Source organism: Haliaeetus albicilla, chromosome 14, assembly GCF_947461875.1.
Source record: "Haliaeetus albicilla chromosome 14, bHalAlb1.1, whole genome shotgun sequence".
In the NCBI taxonomy this organism is placed as follows: domain Eukaryota; kingdom Metazoa; phylum Chordata; class Aves; order Accipitriformes; family Accipitridae; genus Haliaeetus; species Haliaeetus albicilla.
The window spans coordinates 18,809,731-18,829,117 of record NC_091496.1 but is presented as its reverse complement, the minus strand read 5'-3'; the positions used below and the strand labels follow the sequence as shown (position 1 = coordinate 18,829,117).

Here is a 19,387-nt window from a genome sequence, read left to right as displayed (position 1 = left end):
AAAAAAATCAGAAAAAAAGGCTGTTAAAAGCAAGTAAAACATTTATTGCAACTAAGTATGTTTCATATATATGTATTATATGTGTACGCATAAATATAATATACCTGCACACACTTAAACTGGTAAGAGATTAGTTAAAAAACTGAGCTCAATTATACTGTAAAAAGAGAATCCACATAATAACTTTTGATTAAAATACTAACTATAAATTTACCCCTGCACTTTCTTCCTTATGTTACCCAGTTGTGTTTCCATGGTTACTCAATTTTAGAAATCACTGAGTCTTACTGGAACATGAATAATGAACATACTTCTTTACTAATAAATTTTATGCAAAGATCAACCAGGCTAGATTTCTGAGTAGTATAAAGTAATTTTCCCTTCTTTTATTTTTTAATTGTTCTTTAAATACTATATTAGGCATACATATAAACAAAGCAAACAAGTGGAATAAAATGTCAAAGAAATAATTATAATTGAGTATGAACTTTAATTCTAATTCCAAATCTAAGTAATAAAATTCACAATTTCTTTTTAATGCATGGGTATATTTATTAAAGTAAAGGTGGTTTTTTTGGCTTCTAGCACTGACATTAGAAAGTTAAAGGAGAGGGAGAAAGAAGTGTTTTAAGTTTGATAGAAGCATCGCTTTGCAGTTTACAGAAAGTATTCCAAGTAACTATTCTTGATTGAAACTTCATTCTAGAGGCAAGTTACTATTTTTATTCCGTTGCTAGACAGATCACAACAAAAGTAGATTTGTTCAACTTCTTATCTGAAATCTATATGTTGTAGGACACGCATAGCTACCAAGCTACCTATAAATTTGGGTTGTTGTCATGATACAGATGCGTGGAGAGAATCCTTTTTTTCTGAGCCACCATTTTCAAAGCATTACTCATTAAAAAAATTCCTTTCATGCTGAAGGGTAGTAGGGATAAAGAAAGAGGGAGAGACTACAGAATCACTGCTTTAAGTAGCTAAAATACCAGGGTTAATTGCTTCCTCCTTTTCTTTCCCAACGGTATCACTTACATGAGTGCACTGATTTATACATTATTTTGCAGGCACAAAAAATACCTTTTAAGTGCAGCCTTTCAATGTAAGCCATCTATGTTTTCCTTTTAAAGAGACAGGCTTATTTACAATTCCAGTGATTGCAATTCATGTATTATTCCCTCACCATGGTTACCAAAAAAGATAAATAAGAAGAAAATTATTCATAACTAACTAGAGAAAAATAAATGAAGAAAAATGTATTTTCTTCAGTATTATGCCAGCAACTGAAATACTGGAAAAAATATACCAAATGGCATACCACTATTAAAAAATAATATATATACATATATATATATACACATATATATATATAGTTTACTGAGTCTTCTAATTTACAGTCTCTCTCAAAGGTACTCTATTACCATATCTCTCATATCTACCACGGTAACATTTAAGTACTAAAATAACTTGTCAGTAGCTCAGCTATAGTTATAAAAAAAAAAGTGGTGATTAAATCATAGAAACATGGAATCATAGAATGGTTTAGGTTGGAAGGGACCTTTAAAGATCATCTAGTTCCAACCCCCCTGCCATGGGCAGGCACACCTTCCACTAGACCAGGTTTCTCAAAGTCCCATCCAACCTGGCCTTGAACACCTCCAGGGATGGGGCATCCACAGCCTCTCTGGGCAACCCGTTCCAGTGCCTCATTACCCTCATCACAAAGAATTTCTTCCTTATGTCCAATTTAAACCTACACTCTTTCAATTTAAAACTATTGCCCCTTGTCCTGTCACTACAGGCCTTGGTAAAAAGTCTCTCTGCATTTTTCTTATAAGCCCATTTTAAGTATTGAAAGGCTGCAATAAGGTCTTCCGAAAGCCACCTTTTTTCCAGGCTAAACAACCCCAACTCTCTCAGCCTGTCTTCACAGGAGAGGTGTTCCATCCCTCTGATCATTTTCGTGGCCCTCCTCTGGACCTGCTCCAACAGGTCCATGTCTTTCCTGTGCTGAGGACTCCAGAGCTGAACGCAGTACTCCAGGTGCAGTCTCACCAGAGCAGAGTAGAGGGGCAGAATCACCTCCCTCAACCTGCTGGCCACACTTCTTTTGATGCAGCCCAGGATACAATTGGTTCTGGGCTGAAAGCGCACATTACTGGCTCATTTCCAGTTTTGCATCCAGCAGTACCCCCAAGTCCTTCTCCGTAAGGCTGCTCTCAATCCATTATGCCCCAGTTTGTATGGATATTGGGGATTGCCCCCCACCTAGGTGCAGGACATTGCACTTGGCCTTGTTGAACTTCATGAGATTCACATGGGCCTACTCCTCAAGCCCATCAAGATCCCTCTGGATGGCTTCCTTTCCCTCAAGCAAATCAAATGCATCACTCAGCTTGGTATCATCTGCAAACTTGCTGTGGGTGCACTCCATCCCATTGTCTATGTCATTGATAAAGATACTAATTAGTATTGGTCCCGGCACAGACTCTCAAGGGACACCACTCGTTACTAGTTGCCACTTGGACACTGAGCCATTGACTATAACTCTTTGGACATGGCCATTCAGCCAGTTCCTTATCCATGTAACAGTCCAACTGTCAAACCCAAGTCTCTCCAATTTAGCAGGAAGAATGTTGTGGGGGACTGTATCAAAGGTCTTACAGAAGTCTAGGTAGATGACACCCATAGCTCTTCCCTTGTCCACTGATACAGTCACCACATTGTAGAAGACTGCTAGGTTAGTCAAGCATGATTTGCCCTTTGTGAAACCATGTTGACTGTCTCTGATCACCTCCGTGTCTTCCATAGGTTTCAACATGTCTTCCAGGAGGATCTGCTCCATGATCTTACTGGGCACGGAGAGTAAGGCTGACTGGTCCCTAGTTCCCAGGATCCTCCTTCTTTTTACTCTTTTTAAAAATGGGCATGATTTTTAAATCTCCTTTTTTCAGTTACTGGGGACTTTGCCTGACAACCACAACTTTTGAAATGTGATTAAGAGTGGGTTGGCAACTACATCAGCCAGTTCCCTCAGGACCCTGAGATGCATCTCATTGGGTCCCATGGACTTACATATGTTCAAGGTGGTCTCAAACCTGATCTTATTCTACAATCGGAGGGACTTCATTCCCCCAGTCCCTGCCCTGAGGTTCAGGGACTTGAGAGATGTGGAAAATGAGATTGCCATTGAAAACTGATGCAAAAAAAATAATTAATACAAATGCTCCGCAGTTCCATCAACTGCCTACAAAAAAACCAGTGCATATTACTCACTCTGTTAAGAAAATCAGAATTAGTTATCTTTTCAGCTACAGGAGACTTAGATACCAAATTCTGAATAAAATTACCAAGAATGTACACAAAATCTCAGTCCCAAGCATCCCAAATAGCCCAATAAATAAAGGTCCAGTCTGCTAACTCAATTCCAGATATACTTTTATCACCTCCCTATCACCAGACTGAATTTGCAGTGGTTAATCACTCTCATTCTAGTCCCCAAAACTTTTAATGTTTGCATAAAAATGTAACATAACCATACAGGCTCAAAATACCACTGAATGAAATGTGTTAGAATTTTATCAACCTGAATCTGCCTCAAGGGTCAAGCTTATGTCCTTCTATGTAAGACAGAAATCAATTCATACAGAAAGCAGAAAGAGCTGACTGGATCAAAAGTCAATTGATACTTCAAGGACTGAAAAGGGGGTTTTGTTTGGTTGGTTTGGGGTTTTTTCTTTTTTTTTTTCCCCTCTCTTGCCAATGCTTGGTTTGCATTTCAATAAAGAAGCAACTTGAAATTTTATTTCATTAGTTCTCTTCAGAGATGCCAGGGCTGGAAACTGTTTATAAATCAGGATACTCAGTGTTCAGCAGTGTTACTTCAGTGTGACAAGAAAAGAGACTCAGCAGCTTTCACAGCAGCACTACACTTTAGAGGGACGTATCTCCCAGGCCTTTTCGGATAACCTCTTTCAGCGCTAACGGCTGACAAATTGTAGAATGCAATTAAGACTCTACTCTATGTAGGTTCATATGTAGCATGAGGTTCCCATCACTGTGGTGGTTGAACCACAGCACCACCGCCATCTCCAGTGGCTCAGGAACTAACAACCATCACATGCAATGCACCATCCCACCTCTCACTTAGATAACTGCCTAAAAACATGTATCAGGAAGAAAGGAAAGAAGAGAAGGAAAGATGATGAATCACTTACCACACCTATTGGACAAAATCAGTTCTGGTCCACTGAACAGGGCATCCGTACCCAGGTGCTGGCAGCGGGGGCTGCGGGGCGGGCGGCCTGTGTGAGGAGAGGCCGGGGCTGCCCCGTGCCGGACACAGCCGGTTCCAGCCGGCTCCAACCTGCCCACCCCGGGGCACCGCTCAGCCCTGCGGCCATGGACAGGGCGCCTCAGGGAAAATTTAGTTAAGAAAGGGCAAAACCACCAGAGACTAGTGAAGAGGGAGGAGGAAAAAAGTGTGAGAAACAGCCCTGCAGTCACCAAGGTCAGAGAAGAAGGAGGTGGAGGAGGTGCTGCAGGTGCCGGAGCAGAGATTCCCCTGCAGCCCCTGGAAAGGACCATGGTGAAGCAGGTTGCCCCTCTGCAGCCCAGGGAGAGGATCATGGTGGAGCAGATATCCACACTGCAGCCTGTGGAGGACCCCCATGCCAGAGCAGGTGGATATTTCCTGAAGAAACTGTGGTCCATGGAAAGCCCATGTTGGAATGGGTTTATCCTGAAGGACTGCAGACTATGGGAAGGACCCGTGCTGGAGCAGGGGAAAAGTGTGAGGAAGGAACTTGAATTTTAGCTTTCAGCTTCTGATTAAAAAAAGTTATATATTTTTCTTTAAAAAACACCATGCTGCATGTGACTTCAAAACTTTCAGGAAAAATACATTAGACAACGAAAAAACAGTATAGAAAGAAAAACACATGAGATCTCTAACTAACTTATTGGACCAGCTGTCCTGTATTGGCTTTTTACAAGAAGGGAAAGCAGAAGGGAATTAGAGGCTTTTGTAAAATTAACTTGGTGGAAGGAGCTCATAGCACAGGAAGGGAAGAATTTAAGAGTGATCAGCAAGTTCAACATACTGGGAAGGGAAAAAGAATTTTGCTTCCACACTTATGATTGACTAGACAAGGGAAAGTACATTAAAACTAATTAAAGGAAGATGAAATAAGGTCAGCTACAATTCCAACAGGGTACAAAAAGGAGTAAATGTCAAGAAACCAGTAGCTTACCACAAACTTCAAGTGGTCCCTCTAGGAAAATCACATCAAGTATTTCAAGTTAACAAAGAAAAAAAAAAGAAAAAAAAGAAATAATTCAGTTCCATGTAATAAATACTCTTATGGGAAGGATAAGGCTAAAATCACAAGGCTGGGCCTCAGGGCTTTTTCAAAATGGTTTTGATATTTCAGAAGGTCTGAGGGCCAAGATGCGCTGACGACAGCTTCATTTTTCCATTAACTCATTCTTTGGTTTACTTTGCTTAAAATAATTTCTATTTTAAATCACTTAAAGGGAGCTAATGACACATTTTATTCATCAGAAGGAGTGCTTTTTGAAGGAGATATTTTTAGAGCATAGCTATTGAAATATTAAGCCAGGATGACTATTAAACCAAACAACTAAGTATACAAATTCAGAAGAAAAATACTTTGGTTTCTGCACAGACTCATATTTAAATGTCAGTGACACCATGACTTTCCAGGTCCCATTAGAAGTCTATCCTTCTTAAAAATGCTTTGCAAGCATCACTCTTCTGCATCTGGACCTCTGTTCCTGTCTTCTTCCCATATGTCTAAGATATCTGCAAGAACCAGTCTGGATGTTTTGCTTCTTCCATTATATCCAGAGAATGAGTCTGTTGATAACAAGCCCTGACAATAAAACAGTGGGCAACCAAAATGTCCATCCTTTTGGAAAAGCACTTTTGTTTGGTTTGGCTTTTTAAAGTAAAAAGGAGGGAAAAAAAGAGCATATAATAATTAGATGAAAAGATGGGAAAAGTTCCAAACCCACGCATTTAAAAGATATCTCAGTATAGTCCAATAATAAGCAGAAAATTACATATGCCAAATACGAGAAAGCATTGGCTTTAACATTGTTGGTTTCAGAGTAGAAGCATTTTAAAGGTTATTTGAGCCCAGGTATTAATACAGCCTCATCTACAAGAGATGAACAAAAGAGTATCACAGCAAGGACATTGGTACAATTGCAGTCCTTGGTGCTTATTCTCCTTGGTCTGTAACTCAGCTGGAGGCTAGTAGAAATAAATGATGCTTTAAAAAGAAATAGTAAATTGAGAATCACTCATTTTTAAAAGATAAGTTTCTCTCCATGTTATTACTCTTCTGAATTATTGAAACCACCATAACCCTTACTTTTATCACATTATTGATTACTATAGTTTTCTGCATTATACATTCATCTTGAATAGTAAGACCTATTTAGCCATTTTCTTTTTATTTTATATCAGTTTTTATTTTGTCCATCACATGCTAGCCAACTTTTGCAGGTGAAACTTTAAGACAAACTAAAAGAAATTCCTCAATTATAACTGACATTTTCTAATCCTTTGGTACACAGAAACTCCTTACTGACATCTGACTCAAGGTGACGGTGTCCCTTCACAGCTTCACTAACCATTGTGATTCCAAACAGCTCTTGGTCTGCTCTACAAGGAAACAGACCTAGGTGTGACTGTAGACTAAAAGTTTCTGTATTCTCACTGGTATTTGCTGTACTTATTAACAAGATACATGACAGGTTACTCATCATGGGTGGACAGGTGGAACTTAGTTAATAAAAACAATGTGTAAGAGAGCCAAGAATAGCTCTGTTTTCAGTAATAATTAAAGTTATTGATATTGCACCCTGAGATCATTTTATCCAAAGATGACACCTTTTCTTGCAGAGAAATCCCAGTATTTCATGACATGTGTGATAGGTACATACATAATCCATCTAAAAGCAAAGCATGTTTGTAACAGTCTATTTTAAACATCAGAGCTTGTGCTTTGTTTATTATAACATGTATGTTTGAAACATTGTTACCAGAAGAAGGTAACTCCTAATTCAACGAAATAAGGTTACTGACACAAAATGGTTTTGAAACATGCAAATTTGTTTTGTTTACTCAAAATGAGCAGCATTAGTAATTACAAATAAATATAAAATCTTATTATTTTCACTTGCTTCAACATCTGCTTCGGCCCCAAGAAAAATACTCAACCATGTTAAATAGCTCTCTAATAGCAGGTTTTCTCATTAATACTCAATTTCTTCTCACTGACTTTGAGACAGAGCAAAGTTCTAAGTAAAATGTCCTAATTATTAGAATTATGCAAAGATAACTTCCATTTATGAAAATTAAATCATTTAACAACTTGTATATAGTTAATGAAGCATAATAAATATTAAACTAATGACACTGTAAGTCCACAGAAGATAATATGCCAAAGCAATTCACAGCCATCATTTACTACAAAGACAAGTCTAAATTTTCACAAGCGTAGTCAACTCCCCAACCAGATATGAGGGATTTATTCTTATTATTATTGTTATTGCTAGTGGGGGTTACTTTTTTCACAAAGTTTTAATTTTATTACACAGCAATGTTTTAGACACCCTATGAATAGCTAGCAGTATGAAAGGAAAACTGGAAGACTAATAAAATTTATGATAAAAATTTATGATAAAATCACATCAAAAGATCTGTTTACAGAAGATGAGGAACTAAATGAGTATTTTGCAGAAAACATGTATTAGACAGCCCTTAATTTTCCTTTCAGTCTCATGGAGAAGCTAAGCCATTTTCAACTGAAATTAATAATGTGTTTTATCAGTGTTGGGCATTATTTTATACACTGCAGGAACCATCACCTGTCTACCTACAAATTAAGTACTTCACTGCAAACCCAAACACTAAAAGCTTCCCTTCCCCTTCTCCCCCTTCCTCAAAGGCACTGAGAATCAAGTCTTGACTGTCAGCCGGGAGACACAGTGACGTTCTGCCACTTTGGGAAGCAGGTCTCTCGCCTTTGCAATCTGCCAAAGGACACAGAAATGCTGCACCAGGTAGGAAACCAAATACCCACCCCGACTCCAAGACACTGTGTTCCTGCCAGTGCAGAAACTGGATCTTTGTTCCATGTGAGCAGGCAGAGGCCATGTCCTCCAAGAACCTACACCCTTCCTACTGGCAAGAGGACACCATGCAGTTCTAGCAGTGTCACAGCATCCCTCGCTGCCTCCAAAAAGATCAGCTGCAGCCAGGTCCCAGCAGCTGAGGAGACACAGCTGCCAGCCTGCAAGCAACAGGTCTGCAGTGGCCCAAGAGCAGGAGCCAGAGCCCTCATGGCTCAGAGGAAACAGCCCCCAGCAGTGCTCGGAGTAATCAAATCAGGCAATTCCTCATCAGTGAAATGTTAGTGTTCTTGAGGCCAAATTCATGAAAGCCTCACAATTTTAATAAAGTTGGCACATGCTTAAAGTCCTGATCTGGGAAACGTCACTTCTCTTCTGACTCAGGTTATGAGACGAATAATCTAGTGTACTAATGTTCCTCTATGTGCATGGTATCCATTTAGTCATACAATAATAGAATGAATCAAATAACCTTCTTTTGCCATAGGTCATTACACATCAAGCAAAATTAATATTTAAGAGGTTTCCTTACAAAGGAAGGTTTTCAGACTGCACAAAACTTAGAAAACAAAACGCAGAAAACTTTTTAGTAAGATGACAACTAAAGACAGACTTATGAATATGCCTAATGTTTATATATGTATAAAAATATGTATATATATATAATATTTTAGACATGATTATATACATAATTTTTATGAATCATATATATTATGTGATTGATTTATGGTTATATAATTTATCATAATTATAAATGGTAGGGTTTTATTTATATATTTTTTTATATATATATATATATATGTTATTTTTCAATGAATGTGTATCTATTCCAAAAACACCAACCCCTTTCTGGAATTCTAACATCTTATTAAAAGTTTATGTTGTTTTTTTTTTAAAAAGAGTTGATGTTTCCTTGTCTTCCCAAATATTCTGTTTGTATAGTATTATACTGCAAGATATCTTGTGAGGCAAAATCTTCCTTTGAATCACCCAGTGGCAGAATAAGCATCACTCCTTTGGTAATCACTTCCACCAATCTACAAAGGAACCTTACTACAGCATCCAGATATTAAAATAACAAAATCCATAACAAATTAGTTATGCCCAGATTGTGAAAGATACACAACTACATGCACACATACACTGTATTCATACAGACTACATTACGTGCACTCCCTTTTAACACACAGTCTGTCAGGACTACATCTCTAAATACTCACAAAGAACTTTGCCTTAAATTGTACTCACTGTTTTTCAAACCAGCCAGAAAAGCAGAAAATTCAGGAAGTTTCTTGGTGTTTTCTGAAATTAGCATACAAGCTCTAGAATCCCCCTGATAAATCCAAGGGGACTTTGATTCAACAAGTGTATTCTACTATTGCTTATGAGTACCAAAATTGTGCTTTAAATACATTCCACTGATGTCTGTGACTCAAAAAGCCACTGCTGCATCCGAGGGATGAGTTTTGTAATCAGAACCCAAAGAATCTACTGAATTCAAGGAAGATTTTGAGCAGAATATTTGTGTTCTTGTTTGTTTCCTTTTCTTTTCGGGGTGGGGCAGGAGGGGGAGGTGTAGAAAGAAATGGCTGATACTGTTAAAATAAGTAACTCCTGGACAAATGGTTTCCTCAATATTATGGCTTCCTTTGTGCACGGTAGTCTTTGGCTCTTAGGAGCAGATTGTGAAATCTGTGAATCTACACAGACTGCCAGATTTTCTGCAGCATCAAAAATCTGCTGGATGCAGCAGATCCATGAGGGGATGCAGCCAGGAAGTGTTTTCTGTCCCAGGCTCAGAGAATACAAGACCTACACAAGGAAATGCTTTTACTTGTCACATTCAGGAACGACACCCAGTCATAACACAACTAGGGAGACAGCCAGAGTATGCTGTGCTCCAGCTATTTCCCTAGCATCTCCTTTACAGGAGTAGTAGCGAAGAAGGAAGACTAGCATTGACCTACTATATCTCTACAGCTCCTAGAGAACTTAAAATAGGAGACCACCCCATGCTTATCATCTCCCTTGTATGGGAGATGCTCAAATGGGAGATGCTCAAATGGGGAGATGCTCAAATGGGGACTTTCGCTCTCACTGCTAATCTTGGGATGAACTCACTGAAACAGCTTCCCCAAATGTCTTATATGATACGCTCCAGTTTTCTTCAGCAGTGCAAATACGAGCACTTCAGAATGGAAAATGAGAGCTGTCTTATGCAGATTCACAGTGGCAACCTCCTGAGCTAAAAAATATGAATGCCACATTCCTGGCATCAGACATAAAGTCAGGCCAACTCTGCCAGAAAGGAAGAAAAGAAGTCAAGTAGCTAAAAAAATGTCTGGTTTCAAAATCACATGAGCCTGAAAATGACTTGTTTAGTTCCTGCAGTCACTGGACCATGTCCAGAAGAAAATAGATAGCTGTTTACAGTAATGCAACAACTCTTGAAAGCCTTTCTAAGACTGTCTTCTTTCCTTTTGATCAGAACTCTCGTTACGCTCTGCCCCTTTCCATGAGGATACTTATTCTTTTAGTAATGCTGCCAACAGTTACAAGATGTTCCATTCTTGGCTCTACAGCAAATATATTCACTTATTAATCAAAGGGAATGGTCTCCTTAGCAGTCTGCTTTTTAGATCTACTGAGTCTTGAACCAAAAAGATAAGGAGGGGAAAAAACTTCCTAGGAAGCTGTCAGAAGCCAGAAAGTAAGGGGCCACAAATATGTTCAATAAGTTGCACTAATATTCTGAAAGTTTCCTGTTTGATGCATGTGGATATGGTTTCCTCAGACTGAATTCCCTTTGATCTCTAAAAAAAATGAGTCAGAGAATATTACTCCTTCTGATGCAGAAATGTCAGGAGGAGTAGGAGGGGGAGGAGGAGTAAAACTGACTCATCTTGAGAGTCAGATTCAACAAACCCTAGATATATTATCCATCAAGAAGACTCTAATCAAAAATATGAACAATAGATTGTGCCACATGGATGATGAACAAGGAATCTGAACTAGGCTGGATGCAAGGTCACTAAAAGCACCAGTCTATCGTACTAAAAGAGGTCATTTTGATGTGATTAGAGATGATACGGTTAATATAGCTTTCCATCTCCTATAGTTAGATGAGAGGGTAGGATTACAGTACAGTTTCAATACAGGAAAAGCAAAAAGGGAAGCTATTGAAAATGATGATTTATATTCCTAAAGAAAGGAGAGAAAGAATTGGTGGAAGGAAGCAGAACATGTACTAGTCAGGAAAAAGGAAAAAAAAAAAAAAAAAAGAAATACTCTCTTCTGCCCACCTGCTGCTTAGACTGAGACAAAAGATCAGTCAACAGCAATACCCATGAAAATTTTAATGTCTGTTGGCCTTACCACACCACAACAGGTCTCTGTTTCCTTTAGCGGTGCTACAGAGAGAATCAGAAGGATAATGATCACATTTAAAGTAATTAAAAAACTCTGAAGGTCTTGGAGATCCCTAATGACCAAACATTTGCTCAAGATCAGGGCACAGTCTATTTGCAAATTATATGATGCCCAGTAGCTTCATGTTCAGCCAGAGCAGACTAGCATAACAGAAACACAAAAGAGCTTTGAAAACCCACTGCGTCCTCTGACCAAGAACATCTTCCAAGAATACTTTGCTTTTCCGGACCCAGGAGACATTTGCACATAAAGTGAGTGTAAAAGCAGCTAAACCAGGAAGAGGCGTTATTCCCTACTTGTCTCTGACTCCAAATCCTTTACACGTGTCCTTATGAAGAAATAAAGCAAAGGTAGTACATATATAAAAAAAGAAACAGAACAGGAAAAAACATTTAATGAATAAACAAAGAGAAGCATCTGATAACAGCAGGAAAAAAAGTTTGTCTTTGAATGTTTGAAACACATCTGTATTGCATCTCACAAACAAGTATCTTTTTCTTATAATCTTCACACTAAGTTTGCCTCCCAAAACTAGGTATGCTTGTCACCAAATTCAAACAAAGTAGTTTAATTACTTCTGCTGGCACTAATTTATAGCCTGTAGATTCTTGCTAATTAAGAACCCTAATCACTGTTTCAATCTTCTCCATCATACCTCTACCACCTGTTGTGATTCATACCTGCTGATTCCTTTCAGGCACTAAAGCCATATATCAGAAAGACATTTCCTAGGATAAAAGTAAACTTTTTAACTATGTAAGTGTTAAATGGAGGAGATTCCTATGCCAAAATTTTATCCTTGCAAGTTTTAAACAAAGCATCACAATTCCTGTATTCTACAGAAAGTCAATGCTCTGAAGAGTTCAACTTGAAAACATTTTTGACTTCTAAAACAAAATGATTTAAAACAACTGTTTTTCATTGATTTGCTAGTTCTTCATTGAAACCAAAAAGTCAAGAATAGCAAAAATCATTAATACCAAGAACACCTATACCAAAACTCAAGAATACTAACTCTTAACTTGCCAATGAAGCAAAGGAGAAAGCTTAGCAATGAAAAAAAACCAAACAAATTTCAAAACTGAACCTTTTTTTTTCTCTATTTATTCATTCAGTTTGTTAGTTTCTAGAAATTTCTAAATGTGCATAGTCCTGTTCAGAGAATTTAGGGGGTTTTAAATACTGCCATGATAAGACTTTGATAGTTTCTGCAGTAGTTCCCCAAAGTTTTGCATATGTTGAAGCTTAAATGCACATTTATTTAAGCTTTGTAGGTATCTTACTGTACTCCTGGAATAGCACATACTGTAATTCATCCTTTGTAGGTAAGTTTCCATTTTTTCACAAGCATATCTGCTATTAAAAAAAAAAAAGTAATAATAAAAAGACAGTATAATCAATATAAATTTTTCAATAAAAGTAAAGGATGTCCTAAAAGAGACGAACACTATCTTCTTTTGCTGAAATCCTTACAATGTTATTCTCAGGTTTCTGGGGAAATGAAGCATTTTTAACACTTCTATGCCTTTTTTCATAAGGTAATGCTTTCAGTTCAAAGTAATATACAGTCCTTCTTATCAATAAGGAGTTTGAAACAAATGGAGGGGTGGTTTCAAAGAGCTGGGATATGTTTAATGTACCTAGTGTGAATTGCTATTTTTATCAAGCAAAAGCATAGAAACTTCACCTAAACAACATATGCTGCAATAGGCCAAAATTAACACAAAATCCTTCTTACTTTTGCCAGTCTTGATTTGATAAATTCTGTAAGTCTAAGTATTTTTATATAAGCATAGCAATTAAAATGTAAAATTAAAAGCTTTAAATGGTAATAAACACAGTAAATCTAAATTTGATAAATAGATGTAAGACTGGGTTTGTTTAATTAGAACCAAAAGGTGCTCTACTGGTGATATTCTTCTGTGTAACAATTTCTTCTAGGACAATACTTTTAAGGATCAAATATAAAAACCTAGATCTTCACATGTGCTGCAACAGGACTTCCATAACAATCATTCAAAACAAGCTGAAATAAGAGATATCCATGTTTAAATAAACATTATTACACTTGGTAGAACTTTACTTTTCTCATTTACAAAATCTACATAATTCTACACTACTACATGTGGGTGGAGTAGGAGTTCAAAACAAATGAGTCAATATTTTTCTTCAGGAAAAATACCATTAGCAGAGCATTCATGAGCAATCATATAATCACAGGCAACTGTCCCAGACCCATAATATATGACGACAAACACGCTTTAAAGAACTAGCTCAGACAGAGAGAAAGCTCTCAGTATGAAAAAGCCAAGATGTTATTCCAAACCCAATGAATTAAAGCTTGACAACTTCCCTGCAACCAATTATAACACAGTCCCCTCAGCTGTAAAGTGAGATTATTAACATTCTTATTCTGCCAATCTTTAAATCTTTTGCCTAGTCATACTTGAAGCTGTTCAGTGCAAGAACTTTCTCTTAACCTTTTAAGTAAAATCTACCTCATGGGTTCTATTATACTCTGCTAAAGAACAGGAAAGGCACACTAAAAACACAAATTCCTACTTTAATATGTTGTAAGAATTAATACTTTAGAACTGATTAAGTTAAATGACCAAAACTACTGTTTATTTTTTACCATCTCTTGCATTTATGCAAGACACCCATAAAAGGATAGAAAAGACTAGTTTAAATAGATTATTTTACTCTGTAAAAAGTTATAGAACTCCAATCCACTATAAAATTTCCAGCCTACTTTTTGCATCATAAATTTGGAGAACACCTTTCTGTCAAAATTATTTAGAACATTTTTCAGTAGATTGCCCTGATGTCTGCAGAAAGCATGCGTAATTGCAGCCAGAATGATCAATGAACTGAGTTCAATACAGATTCAGAAGTGACTGTGTTTGTTTCAGTGAAGATACTTTACTACCACCTTTTAAACAACAAAGTCTTCGTGCCATGGTGTGGCAAACAGGAAACACTCTAAAATGGCAAAACAGGCTGGATATGAGCGGACAAGTAACAGCTTATTCCTACAATAGAAACAGTGGACCCTTCTCCAAGTCTTACTTCTCTTTGTCTTCCATTCCTTCACAGACTTGTCCCTCCCTTTAGACCTCTGCAGCCCTGTAGCCCACTAAAACACCATATTGCTGCTGCTAGTAACAAGCCACACTGTCTTTGCAACTACCTTTGCATGGCCTTGGGACTGACACCTGTCAGACTTGCTTTGTCTGCACTTGTCTTGGTCTGCCTGGAGCTTTCCTTTAACTTTTTTTGGTGGAAACAGAAATTTTCTAAGGCTTGGGTGACTACTGTCTTATTTGTCTTTGAATAATTGTGTGGTGTAATTATAATTTTTACAGACAGAAGTAACAAGTAGTTATTTTCTGAAGAAGGAAACATTTGTCACTCTAGCATAATGGTGTAACGTAAAGGAATACAGGCATGATATGATAACAGAGGCCTCAGTAGTGGGGACATAGGACACAGTATAGGGGGGTAAAACCACAAGACGATAAGAAAGTGGATCCTTGAAGACCTCAGGACTGTAAAAAAACCATCAACGGTCAAAGGAATGCACACCTGGGAACTGAGCAAAACCAGATGCTGGTGTAACAAAGAGCATAAAGAACAGCACCCAACTTGTTAGACACTCTGTATGTAATAGAGTTGATTGTAATGTGGATTTGCAAACTGAAGAGTAAAAACAAGGTGTAATGTATGGTAGGGAACATGCAATGGTAGTCCCAAGTGGACACTAGAGTGAGGAAGAAGAAACCATCAACATCAACATCACAGTTCTCCTGGCAGAGGACAAAGGAAGCCCCACCACAGACACCATACTCTCCCAGCAAAGCAAAAGCACTCATGATGGTGGTGGCTCACCACAACTGAAGTCAAAAGCCTCAGGATGCAGAAGAGCATGGGAAGAATGAATGTAACACCATTGAAACGTGGGACAGTGGGCAGTGTGCATTTGATAATAGCTGCATTATTTATTATCAAGATTTTTCCTTTGCTAGTATTCTTTCCTTTATTTTCTTTTCTCTTTTTCTGTAATAATTAAAGCGGGACTAAAAAGAATTCTTTTATTAGAATGTTAAGATTTAAAATACACTAATTTTTTATTTTTTTTTTCACATAATGTGTGTCCTTTGGGGCAATAACAAGACTAGGAGTACAACACCTTCCCCAACTTATTTTCTCACCTGGTTCACATGTCTGCAAGTCTTCCCCTTTTTTTCCTACGCCTTCTCTTGTGCTTCTCAGTGTTCAAGTTCCTGACCTCCAAATTAATCCAAATATAAGTAACACAGATTTGAAAGCCAGATGTCACCAAACAACTGACCAGAGTATCCAACTAGTGAAATTCAGGTTACTCTGGCTTCCTTTATTCCTGCTACAGTGCAGTACTAGTCCTACTGAACTCAAAGCAAATTTCTCACTGACCCTTTCAGTGTAGCCTAAGTTCTACCTTGTCAAACCTAATGTTGATGAACATATATTTGCTGTAATTTTTTAGACAACACATAATCTCTCTCTCTCAAAACAACCCAGTTCCTTGTTCTGTATGTTAGTCTCATCACTAATTGGGAGCCAAAAAATCTGACATGGAACATGTCACTCAAACAGAGTCAGAGTCCCTCAGGAACAGACATGTGCCATGCCACTTTGCCACCCACTGGTGTGAATCATAACGTCATGATTACAAAGAAGCGCTGAAGACATGTGGGATGCCTCTTAACAGTAGGAAAAGTAGAATCTTTTCAATAGCCTCTCTGATTACTTTTATTAGAAATTAGTTTTGAGAAATCTCCACACAAAAGGATGTCATGAGTTCCTGTAAATTACAATTTTAACTTGTGACATCTTTGGTTAAATATCACCTTCTGGCCTACCCTTCACATCACTGTCCTTTTTGCTAGACTCATGTCAAAAGAGCTAACTAACCTGAGAGGACAGTACACGCTATTAAAGGAAAAAAAGGACACTTGTTAAAAAGTAAAAAATTAAACATGATCACAAGACAGGACCATCAGGGAGAGGTAAGATTAATTATTATGAACCAAATTACCTATGAACTTTGGCCTTTATTTGCATATTGCTTTAAGGAAAGATGCTGAAAGATAGTAGCTTGATTTTCAGGGATGCTCTCAAAACTCAAAGGGAAACCAGCCAAGTCAGAATTATGAGTCTCCACAACCTTCAAAGAATTGACTATTGACTTCAATGTCTCTGGATACAAGTAATCAGACACAAGTACTTACTTGTAGCTGTTGCCTACTGCAGCCCAGTGAATATGATTTTTGCTATTCCTAGTAGTGTCACAAGCTCTGCCCTGAGCTGAGAGCGCAGGTCTCAGGCCTGGCTGGGCTCACGGTGGCCGGCGCTCGGCTGGGCTGGTTTCAGCTCCTGCCTCGGGGCCAAGTGCCTGTTGCCTCCCCTGCCTGAGCCTGAGCTCTGCCAGTGCCTCCCTGGGAAGGGTCCGGCAAACCCAGGGGGTCGCTGCCCAACAGACAAGAGCCCCTGGAGGGGGCTGAGCCTGGAGGAGGCTGTGGGGACACGCTCACACTCCGCCAGGAGCAGCCAGAAGGCAGCAGCATGGGAAGCACACTGAAATAACCAGGAGCAGACTCCCCTGCTGAGGAGGAAGTTCAACCAATATTGAAAACCCCCAGCAAACACGCGTCCTGCAGTCTCCTCGTGATCCCTCCTACCAAACCTCTGCCTGGGAAAAGCTGACACCATTAACCCAGAGGCATGCCAGAAAGGTGAGCATAGCTCCTGAGAAAAAGGCAGAAATTAGCAACTTTTCCTGTATAATAATTTTGAGAGCATTTTTATTAAAAAGATTTTTTGTATTAATTTAGACTCACATTTTTGAACCTGCTTGTTGTCTTTTGATTAGATTGCTAACATTTTAAGTAGATCAGTAGTAAATTCTTGGGTCCATGTATGGTATGCTCCCTTTTGCCCATACTAATATTTTGAGTGTAACATGTCATGCATTTACTTTTGATACAACAGAAAAAAAATCTCAGATGAAATAATTAACATTTATAATTAACATAGGAAATATTTATTAAAAAACCCCTCTGGGTTAAGCTTTATCACAAGATACTGCCTAGATGAAAACAAAAAGGAAACTCTAAGTTAGAATTACATCAACAGTAGTAACAAATTTCTACAAGACTATGCAAGCAGTACAAAATGTAACCAAATTAGTTTAGGAAAGCTTTTAATGAATCTATGCTCTCAGCAAAGCATTAACTTACCATAAGCACAGAAGAACTTTTCATCTAACCTTCAGGGAGTAATGTTCTGTATTTGACAGTGAAAGAGAAGGAATGGCCAAAAATCCTCAGATTTCTGGTGAAATTACCCAGACCATACATCCATAAGAAAGTACTAGATACAGTAAAGTCCTTAACACCAGGATCTATTATGCAGAATTTACTGTAACACATTGACCACATCTGTACAGAACTACCATATGTAACTAATTCTAATTTAGAACGTATAAATGAAAAGTGACAGAAAAACCTGCCTATGTTTTATTGGCCTGTATATGCTAAAGATATGAGTACACATAAATAATGAAAAACTAGCTTTGCTGTTAAGACACTTGGTTCTTGAAGCATATTAAAAATTAAAGGAATGCTATGGATGAAAGAGGGAAATTACATGTTTGCATATGAGCAATGTGCAGTATGACACTAACGGGAAAATAACTGAGTTGTCAATTCCAGTAGGTCGTACTTGGTTTAGCCAAAAGGTGGTTTTGTAATTCAGTGGAGTATACTAACTTTTCCTCTGTGCTACTTTTTAGTAACTTTAAATATTAATCCTCTGGACTAGCTAATTTAACTACTTGTCTCTCATTGAAGTAGTTATAAAAGTGTCTATCACAATAGTTTTATTTTCATGCTATCTAAGGTATGTACTGTGTTTGTTTTAACAATGATATTACTATTCAATATGTATAAACTTTGGAATGTAAATATTAAGATTTCTATTAACTGAAACTATCATCTGAAAGCACTAATCAATAGGAAAATACACAATGATGCATAGTCTATATGTGTCCCATCTACCCATAGATAGGAATTCTCTCATCAGAACTACTCCCTGGACAATGTCTGTATTTTATGCAATGATTGATATGTTGTACATGAACAGTAAAGGATCTGGGACCAATATTGATTTCAGTTTCTTCAAAAGACTGCTTGAATCACTAGGTTGAGACCTAGTGACCCTTATACAGGCTTTTTCTGTTTCAAAAATGCCTGAATCCCTGGTTCCACCGGGGTTCAGCTTTGACAGGTGCGAGAGGTGCCTTTAGGGGTTTAGTCGCTTCTTCACAGGCTAAGAAGTGTGAATAGTAAGTTGCTCTAAGCTAGTGTGCAGAGAGACAGAAATCCATCCTCCAGAAGCTACCCAAAGGTCTGCTCATATACCACAGATAAGTACTTCAGTGCAGGCATTTAAAAAACAGAGAGGTGCCTGATATACAGCCTATGCCTAGTATTCTCTTTTGTTCACCTCTGCTGAGGCTTGATGAATTTACACATTCACTTAGTCACTTTTACCACTGACTGTATAGATAATACTGGTAAATTTAGCTTGCATAAACTAGCTGACACCTTCTCTGTAGATGCTAAAGTGCCTAAAAGGGGGTCTTGTTCTTTCTCTTTCTGATTCGCCTTCTTGCTGTTCCCAGGTTTTCTTCAACTTGCCAGCACTGAAAACATAGCTGATATTCAGGGTAGGATTAACTTTATGGATTAAGCTG

General features: G+C 38.0%; 1 protein-coding gene across 8 annotated transcripts in view; it reads right to left on the bottom strand.

The window, feature by feature from the left end:
* The window catches only part of TAFA5 (TAFA chemokine like family member 5), a 434,888-nt gene that overhangs the window by 265,959 nt on the left and 149,542 nt on the right, over positions 1-19,387 (bottom strand). Inside the window, exon 2 of one of the 8 annotated variants that reach the window (XM_069801907.1) lies at positions 5,253-5,273. The exons of the other annotated variants lie outside the window; for them this stretch is intronic. Within the exon in view, the coding sequence (XP_069658008.1) occupies positions 5,253-5,273 (21 nt within the window). The remainder of the gene's footprint in view (positions 1-5,252; positions 5,274-19,387) is intronic. 8 annotated transcript variants of the gene reach the window in all.